The sequence below is a fragment of the Temnothorax americanus genome, unplaced genomic scaffold, assembly GCF_048541705.1.
Source record: "Temnothorax americanus isolate GAGA-0224 unplaced genomic scaffold, ASM4854170v1 Scaffold14, whole genome shotgun sequence".
NCBI lineage: Eukaryota > Metazoa > Arthropoda > Insecta > Hymenoptera > Formicidae > Temnothorax > Temnothorax americanus.
In genome coordinates this window covers 153882-168883 of record NW_027509275.1, presented here as the reverse complement: position 1 = coordinate 168883, position 15002 = coordinate 153882, and the positions used below count along the sequence as shown (strand labels likewise).

At 30.5% G+C, this 15002-nt stretch overlaps 4 protein-coding genes across 5 annotated transcripts; 1 reads left to right on the top strand and 3 right to left on the bottom strand.

Annotated features, from left to right (window-relative positions):
* Positions 1-3: 3 nt before the first annotated feature.
* Positions 4-5338, top strand: LOC143894584 (luciferin 4-monooxygenase-like). The gene is made up of 9 exons (XM_077400971.1): positions 4-378; positions 1185-1272; positions 1438-1557; positions 2002-2209; positions 2384-2859; positions 3476-3653; positions 3751-3972; positions 4147-4376; positions 5065-5338. Exons 2-9 carry the CDS (start codon positions 1252-1254, stop codon positions 5230-5232), a joined length of 1623 nt encoding a protein of 540 aa, XP_077257097.1. The 5' UTR covers positions 4-378; positions 1185-1251; the 3' UTR covers positions 5233-5338.
* Positions 5339-5566: 228 nt separating this feature from the next.
* LOC143894591 (zinc carboxypeptidase-like) lies at positions 5567-8324 on the bottom strand. 2 transcript variants are annotated; one of them, XM_077400987.1, is made up of 7 exons: positions 8190-8324; positions 7822-7975; positions 6983-7498; positions 6822-6906; positions 6472-6674; positions 6299-6383; positions 5567-6090 (listed from the first exon to the last, which is right to left on the bottom strand). In XM_077400987.1, the coding sequence occupies exons 2-7, from the start codon at positions 7966-7968 to the stop codon at positions 5882-5884; spliced, it is 1245 nt and encodes a 414-aa protein (XP_077257113.1). In that variant the 5' UTR covers positions 7969-7975; positions 8190-8324; the 3' UTR covers positions 5567-5881. The 2 variants fall into 2 exon arrangements, with proteins under 2 accessions (XP_077257113.1, XP_077257112.1); XM_077400986.1 differs by having other exon boundaries at positions 7822-8287.
* A 96-nt stretch (positions 8325-8420) lies between these two features.
* On the bottom strand, positions 8421-11833 carry LOC143894592 (zinc carboxypeptidase-like). The gene is made up of 7 exons (XM_077400988.1): positions 11692-11833; positions 11287-11453; positions 10383-10901; positions 10217-10304; positions 9845-10047; positions 9367-9451; positions 8421-9131 (listed from the first exon to the last, which is right to left on the bottom strand). The coding sequence occupies exons 2-7, from the start codon at positions 11431-11433 to the stop codon at positions 8929-8931; spliced, it is 1245 nt and encodes a 414-aa protein (XP_077257114.1). The 5' UTR covers positions 11434-11453; positions 11692-11833; the 3' UTR covers positions 8421-8928.
* A 700-nt stretch (positions 11834-12533) lies between these two features.
* Positions 12534-14954, bottom strand: LOC143894594 (zinc carboxypeptidase-like). Its single transcript, XM_077400995.1, has 6 exons — positions 14790-14954; positions 13877-14389; positions 13687-13774; positions 13305-13507; positions 12828-12912; positions 12534-12685 (listed from the first exon to the last, which is right to left on the bottom strand). Exons 1-6 carry the CDS (start codon positions 14937-14939, stop codon positions 12558-12560), a joined length of 1167 nt encoding a protein of 388 aa, XP_077257121.1. The 5' UTR covers positions 14940-14954; the 3' UTR covers positions 12534-12557.
* Positions 14955-15002: the final 48 nt, after the last annotated feature.

Sequence of the window (15002 nt, the reverse complement as noted above, 5' to 3'; positions counted from 1 at the left end):
TACTCGCATCTCTCGAAGTCTTCTCGAAAGTCTCGACGTGCTTTGTTGGCTCTTTTCCGCGATGCTGATTGATTCTGTTGCTGCGCTAACTTCGTAAGCGGCTGTCATAGCATATTTTGACAGTGTGTGTAATATTAAAGCTAAATAGCGCGCGCGAAGCGCGCGTCTGTGATGTCTAGTGTTGACTAAAAAAGATAATCTTCGAATAGTGGGGAAAATTTTCTGTCTGTCAAACACGGAATCTTCTTCATCGTTGAAACTGACATTGATTCTTGTGTTCAAGTTCCTTTATTTTTTTCTCATTGTTCATCGGATATTTAGACACTTGTAATCAAAAGTATTGTGCATCTTCTACAAGTTTAAATCTCTTTTATATAGGTAAGCATTACAGTCTATAGTGTCTCTATTTATCTGTATTTATATATATATTATCGTTTACTATAATTTACTAAATTTAAAAGCGTATAGCGGTGTAGCAGTGGCTTTTTAGTAATTACTTCTTAAATAGTGCCTATTTTTGTTTACGAGCGAGTATTTGTTGAATATTTTAGTATCGTTCTTTTTTATACATAAGAATAGATATATTATAATTGCTAGATCAAATAACTGACAATATTAAAACGTTATTTTTCCATTGTTTTTCTATTGTTTTCAAGACAAGATATATCATTTATCCTTATTTTACTTCATCATAGTTCTTGGTTTTAAATGATTTATAGTCGCTCTCAAGGTAAACTGCTGCTGCTATAAGTGTCATTTTTTATTGAGAGTGTCACACGGTCAACTCTCAATGGAATTAGCATTTATATTGATAAAGATAAAATAAAAATAAAAGACTATACAGAAAAATCGTTATTTTGTTTTAATAGTGTAATAAAATTTAATTTTGATGAAATAACAGATTTTATTACTATCTATAATAACTAATAAAATACACTGCGTTAATAAACATTCTTTATGCGCTAGAAAGCACAAAAAATTGATAAATAATAAAAATAATAGCGGTACGTCAATCTTACTTAAATTATAATAGAAATAATTTTAAAAGAAAAATCTATCTTTGCGCGTGAGTGCGTGCGTGCGTGCGTGTGTGTATACACACATATACATTTAATAAGTAATTTCAGTTAATTTTAGTTAATTTAGAACGATTATGAAATGTGCTACATCATGCTGTTTTGTAGAGTGACATTGTTGGATCGCATTTAAAATCCTACATTTACAATCTGAGGCTCGGATATTTCTAGCGAAATGATTAACAATGAAACGAAGGTAAGTGCTAGAGCTAGAGGAACCAATGATTTTTTTTTGCAGTTAATTTTTTTATGAATTTTAAAACTCATAAATGTATGACGTGAAACATAGACATTAAAAACACATAACTCAAAAGCATTGCGATAAGCAATTAAAATTGTCATGCTCCTCTGTTATTTCTAGAATTTTACCATCGAAAATGGCATTTACAAGGGCCCCTTGGAGGATAATTTGAGTCGTTACAAAAGTATCGGAGAATTAATGTGGATTAGCATTAGAAGTCATGGGGATAAAATTGCATACGTAAGTAAAAAATTACAATTTGGAATGATTGCGGAATCAGCCTTAATACTAACAATAATCTGTTTTATTTGTTTTTAACATTATCAAATAAAACTGTGTTGCTTTAAATCTTATGAAATGTTAAATTGTATAAGAAGTAATTATTAAGTAAATGCAATAAATGCCTTAAGGCTGTCAGTTGTGCACACTATCCGAGACATGATTTAATAGGCGTTTTTAAAAAAGGAAATTAATCTGAAGAGTTACTAAAACAGATTTAAATAAAACTGTTTATAAATTTATTGCAAATAATTGCAATTCTGCAAGATTTATATTTCATTTAATTATGTTATAGTATTAGTTAAAACTGGTTTTCCCAAATTACATACTGTTCTTGTTGATTGTGGAACTCTGACTAACTTTTTGTGATTTTGGAACATTGTTTATAATAATATTATTGTGCAGTTGGACGGACTTACTGAAGAAACAGTCACATACGCAGAGTTGCAAGATAAAATTGTGAGATGTGCCTTGTGGCTGCAAAAACATGGAATCAAATCTGGCGATGTTATTAGTATGTGCACAGGTAATCATCTCAACTCCATCGTGCCTTGTCTTTCGGCAACTTACGTCAACGCAATCTTCAATCCATGGAACGAGAACTTGGACTTACGTAAGTTTTTTTGCAATGTTTATTATTAAAATTGTTCCCACTTAATTATACTTAATTAGATTAGTAAATTAGAAATAATGCATTTCTATAGCCAACAATAATTCAGTTTTATCCATTTTCCGTTAATTATAATTAGACTCTATGATATTATTTAACATTGAGTTTATCTATCAGAAAATATGCTGTACTTTTTGCAAATGACGACCCCGAAGATAATCTTCTGCAGCGAGAAATCCGTGAATGTTGTCTTGAGCGCGCTAAAGGAGCAGAATTGCAATTCTACGGTGGTAGTCTTCGGCAAGCATGTTGGCGCGATTTCGTTCTCCGATATCTTGAGAAATTGCAACGATACGGAAGTGATAAATTTTCGTTACGTCGAGCTCGATGACGTGAAGAAGACAGCATGCATTATGCATTCATCAGGCACCACGGGAATGCCAAAAGGCGTCGAACTGTCCAACTACTCTATGTTATTTCTCAGCCAGCAAAACAATATTAATATGGCCAATGTGCCATCACTTTGGTACTCTTCTCTTTATTGGCTAACTGGAATAATAATGAACTTCGATGGAATCAGGCAAAGCACCAAAGCGATCATCTATCCGGAATTTGATGAGGAGATGACTTGCCGATTAATCGAAAAATACAAAGTAATATTATTTTATCTATGAAAAGCTTTATTAATAAAATATTTAAAGTGAAAGAATTTTTATTTTTAAAGTTTGCTGTTTTGAGAAAGAGTGATAACTGAGATATATTGCCTTGGTATAGATCTTCTGCAATAGATAAATCTTATAAATAATCACAATGTGAAAGCTTCTACTTCTTTGCAAATCCTACGATACAGTTGAATCAACTGCTTTTAAATCGTAACGTTTTCAATTTAAAGTAATACTAAGTATACTAAGTATACTAAGTATACTTTACGATAATTTAAAGTACTTGTTACTGTGATAGCAATAGATATAATATTAGCAGCGCTATTAACTCTCTATTAATATTTCTCATCTGATGATGCATTTGAGAATAAAGAATTGCACTTTGATAAATTAATAGCTAATTAGATGTTAACAATTTTCCAATCTTGCAATCAAGATAAATTCAAATTGTAAACAACGAAGAACATATCATAATCGCGTAATCTACTTAGAATTTATTTATTAATATTGTAAATTAGTTCATAATTGGTTTTATGTTTACATGTAATTGATTTTTATATTTAAGCATAATATGCAATAACAAAAAAATATAAATTTTTATTTTTAGATATCAGCTGCTTTCCTTAGTACAAACATGATGAATCGGTTACTCAAATCAAATCAGTTAAAAAAATATCACTTATCATCTTTAAAAGTCATAATGGGCGGTGGTACATCAATTAGACCAAAAGTGCAGGAAGAATTAAAACATATTTTGGCACATGTCCAGATATTGCAATGTTTCGGTAAATATTGTTATAATGTGATGAAATATTAATGTATTTATATTTTGTAAAATTTGTGTGTGTGTGTGTGTGTGGTCTGTATATTTCACGTTTCTAGGGATGACGGAACTTGGTGGTGTAGCAACGTTGCAACTGCCAAATAGTAAGAACGGATCTAACGGAATAGTATCCAAGAATGTGCAAATGAAAGTCGTGGACCCAGAAAGTGGGAAAGTACTTGGTCCAAATCAATCAGGAGAAATATGCATAAAATTACCAGGCATAATGACTGGTTATTATAAAAATCCGGAGGCGACAAAAAGTACGGTTGATGAGGAAGGTAAAGTTTCTATCTATAGTAGTATAATGACATATTAATGTAATTATATTTAAAGGTCAATTACAAAATGTAAAGTAAATAAATTATATTCCATTATATCTTAAAGAACATATATTATATCTAATAATTCCGTGAAAATCTAATATCACAAAAATAAATTTGGAATTCTTTTAGGATGGCTACACTCAGGTGATATCGGTTATTTCGACGATGATGGGGAATTGTTCATTATGGACAGAATCAAGGATCTTATAAAGTATAGAGCATATCAAATCTCTCCCACAGAAGTCGTGAATGTCTTAACATCGCATCCAGCAGTGCTAGAAGCTGTAGTAATAGGAGTACCTCATGCAATAGATGATGAACACCCTATTGCTTTTGTCATCAAAAAACCTGGCGCTAAGGTACAATTTTTTATTAGAAATAAAAAACGAAAGTTTTTACAAAATGAAATCTGCCTAATACCAATAAAATAATTGCCAACTGATTTTGTATATATTCCGTGATATCTTCTTAAAAATGTAATAAATAGAGAATTATTCTCATATGAAACAAAGACGTTATTTTACAAGACATGATATTAGAACAACTAAGAAGACAAATGGAAAAATTTGCGCGTTAATTTAAGATCAAAGAGCGCGATGAATGATTCAGTTTAAATAAGTATAAGTAAATAGGTAAGGGTTCGATAAAAAATGAAAGAATCGCAAAGAAAAAAAAAGTTTTAGACGAAGTACATTGTCGTTGCCAAATGCTTTCGATTATAATTCTATAGAATACAAGTGTGATATAAGACTGATATTAGTTTGTTTTAAAATTCATTTATAAAGTTTTTAGATTTTTTATATATTTTAAGTATATAAAAGTAACATATAAATTTCTATTTTTATCTTTTATTTTGCAGTAAATTAAATTGAACATTATGTTAAGAAAGACAGAGAGAGAGAGAGAGAGAGAGAGAGAGAGAGAGAGAGAGAGAGAGAGAGAGAGTATCATTATATTATATTATGTACATTACTTTTAATAAAATAGGAAATATTCTTTATGTATTAGAATGTTCTTTCCTACATTGGTTTACTTTTTTTTGTACAGGTGACGGAACAGGAATTGATAGACTTTGTAGCAAACAACATGATGGATCACTGCAAACTACGTGCTGGAGTGATATTTTCAGAAAGCTTCCCATATACGGGTTCAGGAAAAATTTCGAGAAAAGATTTGAAAGCAATGGCAAAGAAACTGGTGACGTATGACAACTAATTAATTAAATTTTTCCATAATAATGAAATTTATATATATATATGTAATATTGTGCGTTAAATGTAATATTGTACTTCAAAATAATAAATATTATAAATGTGCATTATTACTAGTTGTTAAAATATCTTTTCTGCTGACTTGTAAAAAATTATTTTATTAAAATTAATACAGATATACATAATCTTTTTAAGTTGTAAATCGTCTGAAAAGTAAATTGTAAGAATTAACGTAGCAAAATTAGTTTTTAAATATATTTGTATGTTTTTTATACAATACTAACAAATATAAAGAAAATGATAAAAAAATAAAAATGTTTATGTCTAATAAATATCATGAATAACAGGATTGCCTGATAATTTATTTAGCAAATATTATATTAGTAAAATTCGAAAAAAGTTATTTAATAAAACTGTACAGTTTATCTCTTAAATTCATAATAACTGTTTTGTTGAAAATTATTATGCATTAAAGGTGCAAATTGTATCAAATGTTATATAGTGCAAAAAATATATTAATTATATTATAAAATATAAGAAATTATAAATGCTATGTACAATTAAAAATTTAATTATCAATAAGCCTTGATAATGTTTTATAAAAAAAATAGCGTATTCCTTTTTTTATCATATAATCAATACAAATATTTATATTAATACAAATTTTCTTTGGAATATCCGCGTGCCTTTATTTCTTTAAACATGGCTACAAGAGAATCCATTGTCTCTTCTCCAGATGGAATAATTTGATTAGGAGGCAGTAAGAAGCCGTAACGACCGCGATCGCGTAATTCGTAAGTATACACGATAGGTGTATGGTAAACACCTTTAATATAGTCCACGCTAATTCCGGTGCACACATCTAGAAATTAATTTACAATGTTTAACACAGCAATTTACGTATTAAAAATTGCAATTATTTTAATCCTTTGAGAGATGCAATGAATAAATTAGTTTGAATTATGAAGAAATAAATAAAGATTAATTTTAATTGCAATTGAATACATTAAGTGATTAAATTGTACAAATGCAATAGATAAAATAAATCAAAACACTCAAATTAAACTTACAAATCGTCTCAGCAACATTTCCGACTCGAAATTTAGTTCCGTATTTCTGTTCAAGAGCTGCAGCTGATTTCAAACCAATAGCATGCTAAAATCATGAATATTACAATATAATGTTTTAAGAAATATATTCTTGCTATTATCAATATTTTTCCTTTATTAATATGATTTTTTACCAAATCCTTGTAATTATCGAGATGTTCTTTCGTGTAACCGTAAGGATACATCAAAAGTTGCGAATAACTGTGGAACGAGATGTATGTGTAGAATTTGTCGGAAATAGACTCAATATACTCGGACATGCTCTTCGTTTCTATCTCGGAAAACGGCGTATTGCCTGCGTAAAGCTCAGAACACGGAAAGCCAGTCAAGCCTTTAGCTAGAAATGACGAATTATAATAGCGTTAATAAGTATTAGATCGCAATCTTTATATATAAAAACTTTTGGCTACTACACACAATACCATTTAATTTGATTTGTTGATTGTTATAATTCCCTGTTCGGGATACTATATATAATACTTACACACCCATTGGTAATTCCAGTTTCTATTAAGGTCAGCTCCAACGCAGAGACCGTACGATTTACGCGATTTTCTCCATAATCGATTCTGGAAGCAATTAAAATAATTCATTTAATTCATAACTTAGATGACGCTATATGTAATAGTATAGAGAAAAATTTACCGTGGTGTGTGTGTACGCGTATCCGTCGGGATTAAATACGGGGAAGATGTACCAATCGTGACTCTCAGCCAGATCTCTAACGTCCTGATCATTGTTGGTCAGCAATTGATGTAGAATATACATAACAGTTGCTGGAGAGATCCATTCCCTGGCGTGAATGCCACCCTCGATGAAGATTCCAGGGTTGTTGTCCTTAAAGGAAACCTTCACGCCTTTGATTTGACGTCCCTCATGTGTTCGGCCACCCACGACCACCTGTACTTTGTCGGGATACTGCTTAGCCAGGTCATCTAGATTTTTATAGATTTTCTCAAGAGTATGATAGTTATTGAAATCAAATGAGGTTGATTGCTTCTCAGGCATCGTTTGGTCAATCAACTTTTGGACATCCTCGATGTAAACTTGATAGGATATTCCGATCCGAGCCATCATTTCGTAAAATTCGGGCAACTTGTGCGGAGCCACCATAAGATCTACATTTCTGCCTACAAAACTCGGTTCTTCCCAAAACGAAAACTGAAAATAATATTTAGTTTTGTATGTCGAAATTTTTATTTAATAATTCCTATTTCATAGTTATCAAAAAATCTTACAAATTTTTCAAATTTGTTTGTAATTTTATAAAATTCGATTAATAATTAAATATATAAATTTTTAAAATCAATTTTTGTATATATACATAAATTAGATTTTGTAAATATAACAAAATAATTGAGTTAAAAGTCTTAAATAATTACATTTAATTTAGATGACATTAATTTCTTCAAGATTCAATAAAATTCTATACGGATATTCTTCTTTCTATCCTTATAATTGTTTACTTTAAAGAATCTACTTACTCCATCAAAAATTGTTCCCAGCTGTTGTAATTCATTGACTTGGGCCTCTGTAGAAGGAATAAATCTAAAAACCTTGTAGTTGTTAAAAGTAGCTTTTTGGGCGGCTGCTAAGCACACGATCGTACACAACACTATTATCTTCGACATGATGATCCTGTACATTTTAATGCGTGAATTTAATTATCAATCTATAATAATTGCAATTATATAGAAATATATGATATTCTTAATTTCCTCAAAAGAGAAGATTTTCACAAAACAATTTAAATTTATATGGCAGTAAATAATTGATTTATCAGTGGACATAATTTTTATTATTTAATTAAAAAATTGTCTCTTTTGATGAGATATGCACGTGCGCGTCTTACCTTTTACGAGTCGAAGTATTTGTGATTAACGCCACTACTCGTACATTACATTTAAATACTGTGTACACACGCTACCAATAAATCTCAAAAACATTATTTGAGAAAAAGAATCACATTGATAGATATACCGAAAAGAGATCGAGTTTTATCACATGTCTACCACGTGTTTATCAAATTAGTTTCGAAGAAATCTCATGACTTATCACTGTTTTTTGACAGATTATCGATAAATGCCTGCTAAAAATATGTTTATTTTTATGCGTATAAATTTACATTGTTATTGTATTTATAATTGTGTTTAGTTTGTATTTTTACATAAATATTATGTGTATATTTATACTTTTACGATGATACATTATCTATTTCGATCTTATCTTTGTCGATTAGTTACTACGCAATCGATAGCTTCACTTTTAATCACATCACAAATATTTATCGCACCGACAAAAGCTAATTTAAACACGCAAGTCATTAATGTAAATAATTATATATAGTTATTAACTGACAACATTGTTTTTAATTATGTTGCAGATATTCGAGAGCAATTGATTTGAAGTAAATATCGTGTCTGAAGTAAATAGACGAAAAACATCGAAATAATTGTAGCAAATAATTAAGAAACGAAAAATAATTAAAAACTAAAGGTTATTATTGTTACCAGCCAATTACAAAATAATATCAGAAATATCGGAAATTGTCTAATAAAAAAATGTCTATAGAAATATTTGCAATAAACAGCTTAAATATTATTGGAGTATCCAAGCCTCTTTGCCTCTTTGAACATGACTACGAGAGAGTCCAGAGTTTCTTGTCCAGTCGGGATAATCTGCTCAGGAGGCAACAAGAAACCATACTGACCTTGATCACGCAACTCGTAGACATAGACAATAGGTTTATGGTAAACGCCTTTGATATAATCTAAAGTACTTCCACTAGCCACGTCTAAAAATAATTTTATAAGATAAGTTTAAAAGACAATGTTTTTATAAACAATTATTTTAATATTGCAATGTAATAATATCCAGTTACATTTTTAAAATAATGAGGAAAAAGTAAATTTTTTAATGGTAAATTATCCAAGATAATTAAAAACTATTTAAGAATATAATAGATAAAAAGAAAAGGGAGAGAGAGAGAGAGAAGAAAAAATAAAATAAATTTAAATTTCTCTACTTACAAACTGTCTCGGCAATATCTCCAACCTGATATTCGGTTCCGTATCTCTTTTTGAGAGCGTCAGCCGATTTCGTACCAATGGCATACTAAAATCATAAAGACATATGAACTTTAATCGTTTCGGAATTAATCTTATTTTGTTCTGGATTAATCTACTAAAATAATGATAAAGTTGATTGCTCTAAATATTAATTACTAAAGAATCGGATCAATTAAGCTAACAACTATGCAGAAAGAGAGAGAATTTATATTTTCTTCTCAATTTTTTCTTATCAATATTTAATCAATGATTTTTGCATTGACTTGTAGTTTGGATAATGAGTTGCACAATCTCAATCTCTAATAGATATAGTGACGATAATAATGTTACAATAAAACAATAATGATTTCATTAATTTAATACCATTCTTTATCCATGATTTTATTATCATTTTTTCTAGAGCTATATGTTAATTTGTTTTACAATTAAAATTACTTACCAAATCCTCGTAGTTTTCAAGATGAGCCTTTGTGTAGCCATAAGGGAACATCAAAAGCTGCGAATAGCTGTGAAACGAGATGTATGCGTAAAATTTATCAGAAATGGATTTGATATATTCGGACATGCTCTTCGTTTCTATATCGGAGAATGGTGCACTTCCGGCGTAAGTTTCGGAACATGGAAAAAAGCTTGAGCCTCCAGCTACAAATGTATTATAATATATAATCAAAATATAATAATGTTGCGATAAACATCGCGAATTAACTGCAATCCCATCAGCTCTTTACAGTTTTTAAAATAATATAGACTTTTAATAACTGTTTATTTTGATTATTTCAGTCTTCGGTTAACAGAAAGTACAAATGCTTACTTCTCCATTTGTAACCCCAATTCCTATTGGGATCAGTACCTCGGCAGAATAGACCATGCAGCTCACGTGTCTTTCTCCACATTCGATTCTGGAAATGATCGAAAAAATTTCGTACAGTTAATTAAAACTTATAAATTGATGCAGTATTATATAAAACAAGACTTACGGTGGTATGCGTGTACTCATATCCGTCGGGATTAAATACGGGGAAAATGTACCAATCGTGGCTCTCAGCCAGATCTCTGATCTCTGGATCGGTGCTGGTCAGCAATTGATGAAGAATATACATAACAGTCGCTGGAGAGATCCATTCCCTGGCGTGATTACCACCTTCGATGAAGATTCCAGGATTGTTAGTCTTAAAGGAAACTTTAACGCCCTTGATCTGACGTTCCTCATATGTTTTGCCACCCACGACAACTTCTATTTTGCCGGGATATTGTTTGGCCAAATCATCCAGGTTCTTGTAGATTTCCCAGAGAGTGTGGTAACCTTCATCAAAATTGAACGATGTCGACGTTGACCGATTTGTCGTTTGATCGACTAGTGTCTGAACGTTTTCAACATAAATTTGATGGGGTGCTTTAATCTGAGCCATTAATTCGTGAAATTCGGGCAGCTTGTGTGGAGCTACCATAATATCCACATGCGCATTTACGGTAGTCGGTTCTTTCCAGAAAGTAAGCTATAAATAATTTTAAGACAAACCTATTACTGAATGTTCAAAATTAGGACAGATTGCAATATAATTAGGTGTTAAAAAATAAATAATTAATTAATCACGTATAATTAATACTTATTTAATTTTAGTCTTATAAATTTATCGTATGCTTGTTGGTTAATTTTCAATTTCTAAATATTATTTAATAAGCAAATTATAAACTTATGAAACTTTGTGAATTTTAATTACATTATGCAAATTACGTGAAAACTATTTTGCGATTTTACTGTAATTACAATTCAGTAATATTAAAAATGAATTTTCGACGAAATACATTTGTTTCCATTTTATTTTTATAATCTGTTTTATTAATTATAAATTTACTATTTATGCTTCAATTTTTACTTACTCCATCAGGATTCTCGGTCAATTGGCGTAGTAATTCAACGTGCGTGTTTGTGGTCGGAGAAATTCTGAAGACCTTGTAATTGTGAAAAGTAGCCTTCTCGGCGGCTATCAGGCCGATGACTGTACATAATACTATTGCTCTCCACATGATTCCGTTACCACATTTCCCTTTAATTTTAATTCACGATGCCATACATTATACAATTTTAATTTATAATTATTACAATTATCGCAAATGTTTTTTATTATATATAAAAAATTGTATTTCTTGTGAAACTCTTAACAGACAGCTGGACTTATTAACCGATGAATATTGATTTTGAATTTATTAACAAAACGTTTAATTCTTATATGATTTTTAAAAAAATTTTTAATTTTCCAATCTTGTTCAAGAATATCGACTTACCTTTCCGTAAAACAGGGGCACCTGCAACCGATACTGTTATGTTCGTCGCATTTAAATACAGAGTTACACACGGCACCAAAATCACACTATCACAATATATAATTTGTCATTTTCTTATCAAAGCGTCATAGTATATCTTTATACTTGTTGTCCTGTAGTTTTCCATTATTGCATGTATAAATGTGTTGTAGAATGTAAATATGTATCTTTCATATTTAAATCAGAAATTTTACCTATTTGTGCATATAAATCTCTTACCACAATTATTTTCTCGCGCTCAAAATATTGCTAGAATTACAAAATTTAAGTGTGTTCGAAAGTTGATTAAAATCACGAAATATTCTGATTGCGTAAGCAGTAGTAGTAGTAGTAGTAGTAGTAGTGCTAATAATAGTAACAATAAATATAATAAATTTTACTTTAAAAAAAGTGTTTTCACTGGAAAACACAATTTTTACACAAGTGACAGAGAGATTTTTCATTTATCATTTCACAGATAACTTATCGGTAAACTGACCTTGTGAACATAACTTATGGACGACCGGAACAAAACGACGTTAGAAACGCGTGGGACACGAAAGTGTCTGGTTGAAGGAATTAGGGAATTGATCATACACAAACATACAAATATAATTATGAAATGAAAAAGATACAAAGTACACTTGTTTCAAGATAAGAAAATTATGTCCATAATTTATCGTTTGTTCCGGAAAACCAAAGGCCGTGGGACAATCCCCCTATCCCTAAAAAAAGTTGATATAGTAGGGAACATTAGGTAAAAATTTCAGAGCCTTAGCTCATTTACTCTTGAAACGGTAAAAAGTCAAAATCTCGTTGATTAAATGGCGAAAAAAACGTTGGAGGGATTAGATGGCAATTTGATTAGATGGCAACAAAAAGCCGTAACGACCTTTATCACGCAATTCATAAATGTAGGTGACAGGTTTATCATATGTGCCTTTGACCCAATCTATAGAATTTCCGGAAGCCACATCTAAAAATAGAAAGAAGAGATCTTCAACGCTTTTATTTCAGAAAAATAAAAATTATTTAGTCATGATAGACAAGATAGATAGGTAGAGAGATAGATAAACAGAAAGACAGAAGACAAAATAAATATAAATTGTTCTACGTACAGAGCGTCTCGGCAATATTTCCAGTTTTATAATTAGTTCCATATCTCTTTGCGAGAGCTGTAATCGAGTTCAATCCAATAGCATACTGAAAAATTGTAAAAACCATGTAAACTTTGTTATATTCTATTATTTCTTATAAGTAATCATTAGAATTAATCAAAATAATGTCCCATTAATAATTATGCTATATAATAATAAAATAATTTAAAAACACTTCTTTGTTTTATTGTAAAATTAAATTAATTACTACTAATTATATTATTAATCCGATATATACAATTCACATTTGCATTGGTTCGGAATTTATATGATACTGTTTCATTGATAAATATAATTATATAATAACAATAATATTATGCAGAGGAAACTAATTGTTTTATCAATTTGATACTTTTTATAGATAATTCTCTTATAGATAATTATTTTATTATAAATTTCTCAAAATTATATATGTGTTTTACAATTAAAATTACTCACCATATTGTCGTAGTTTTCAAGACGAGTCTTTGTGTGACCATACGGGAACATCAATAATTGCGAATAACTATGGAATGCGAGATATGCGTAAAATTTGTCAGAAATAGAATTGATATATTCGGACATGCTCTTTGTCTCAACATCGGAAAACGGTCCACTTCCGGCGTAAGTTTCGGAACATGGGAAATTGCTAGCGCCTCCGACTGAAAATATTAAATTGCATATCAATATACACATAAAAAATAATATTAACGAACATCAGGCCAATTTTAATCTTGTAAGTTCTTTAAACCTTGTAAAATAATCTTGATTTTTATATTATGTATAACTTTTTATAATGTTTTATTATCATAGTTTCCTATCACATAATGTAAATTTTTACCGTTCCATTTGTAGCCCCAGTTCCTGTTGGGATCGCTGCCATAACAAAGAAAACCATACGGCTTACGTGTTTTTCTCCATAATCGATTCTGAAATAAATTAAAAATTTTTGTGTAATTAAAGTTAATTTATAAATTAATAAACAATATTTTATGTGACATTATTAAAATATAATTTTAGACGAGATTTACCGTGGTGTGCGTGTACACATATCCGTCGGGATTAAACGAGGGGAAGATATACCAATCGTGGCTCTCAGCCAGAGCTCTGACCTCCGGATTGGTGCTGGTCAGCAATTGATGCAGAATATACATGACAGTCGCTGGAGAGATCCATTCTCTGGCGTGAATACCACCCTCGATGAAGATCCCGGGACTGTTGGCTTTAAAGGAAACTTTGACGCCTTTGATTTGGCGTCCTTCGTATGTTTTACCGCCCACGACAGTCTGCACCTTGTCGGGATACTGCTGAGCCAGGTCATCCAGATTCTTGTAAATTGTGTCGAGAGTGTGATAGTTTTTAAAATCGAATTTCGTCGATGCACTCGGGGGCGTCGTCTCATCAATTAATGCCTGAACATTCTCAATAAGAACTGCATGGGGTGCTCGGATTTTCGCCATTATTTCGTAGAATTCGGGCAATTTATGTGGGGCTACCATAAGGTCCACTTGTTTATTCACAGCCGGTGCCGCCCAGAAGGAAAACTGTAAATGATGTTTAATTTTGTATATTTAATAACAATATAATTTTAGTTATATATTTTTCGGTTTTTATATAAAAAACGTTCTCAATATTATTTAATAAATATAATTCAGTAACTCTCTCTCTCTCTCTCTCTCTCTCTCTCTCTCTCTCTCTCTCTCTCTCTCTCTCTCTCTCTCTGTAGATTTTATAAATTTTTATATAAATTTGTGTGTATATTATGCTATATTTATGAAATCAATTTTTTCGAATTTTAACTAATATGGTCAATGTTTAAATGTTATAAATCTCTCAAGAAAGATAGATTTTTATAACAAAATAAAGCATAAAATATATATATAAAAGCATCGAATATATTAATTTGTTTTTATTTGTTTCTTTTTGCTTGTAAGATTTACTCACTCCGTCAAAAACGTCTGCCAACATATTGAGCTGGTCAACCTGCGGCTGTGTAGTCACAGCAATTTTGAAGACCTTGTAGTTTTCAAAAGTAGCCATCTCGGCGGTCACCAGGCCCAGGCCCACCGTACATAGTAACATTAGCTTCCACATGATAATTACAGTTTCCTTTAAATTTAATGCACGACTGTCTTTAGTTATTATCAATCTTTTTTG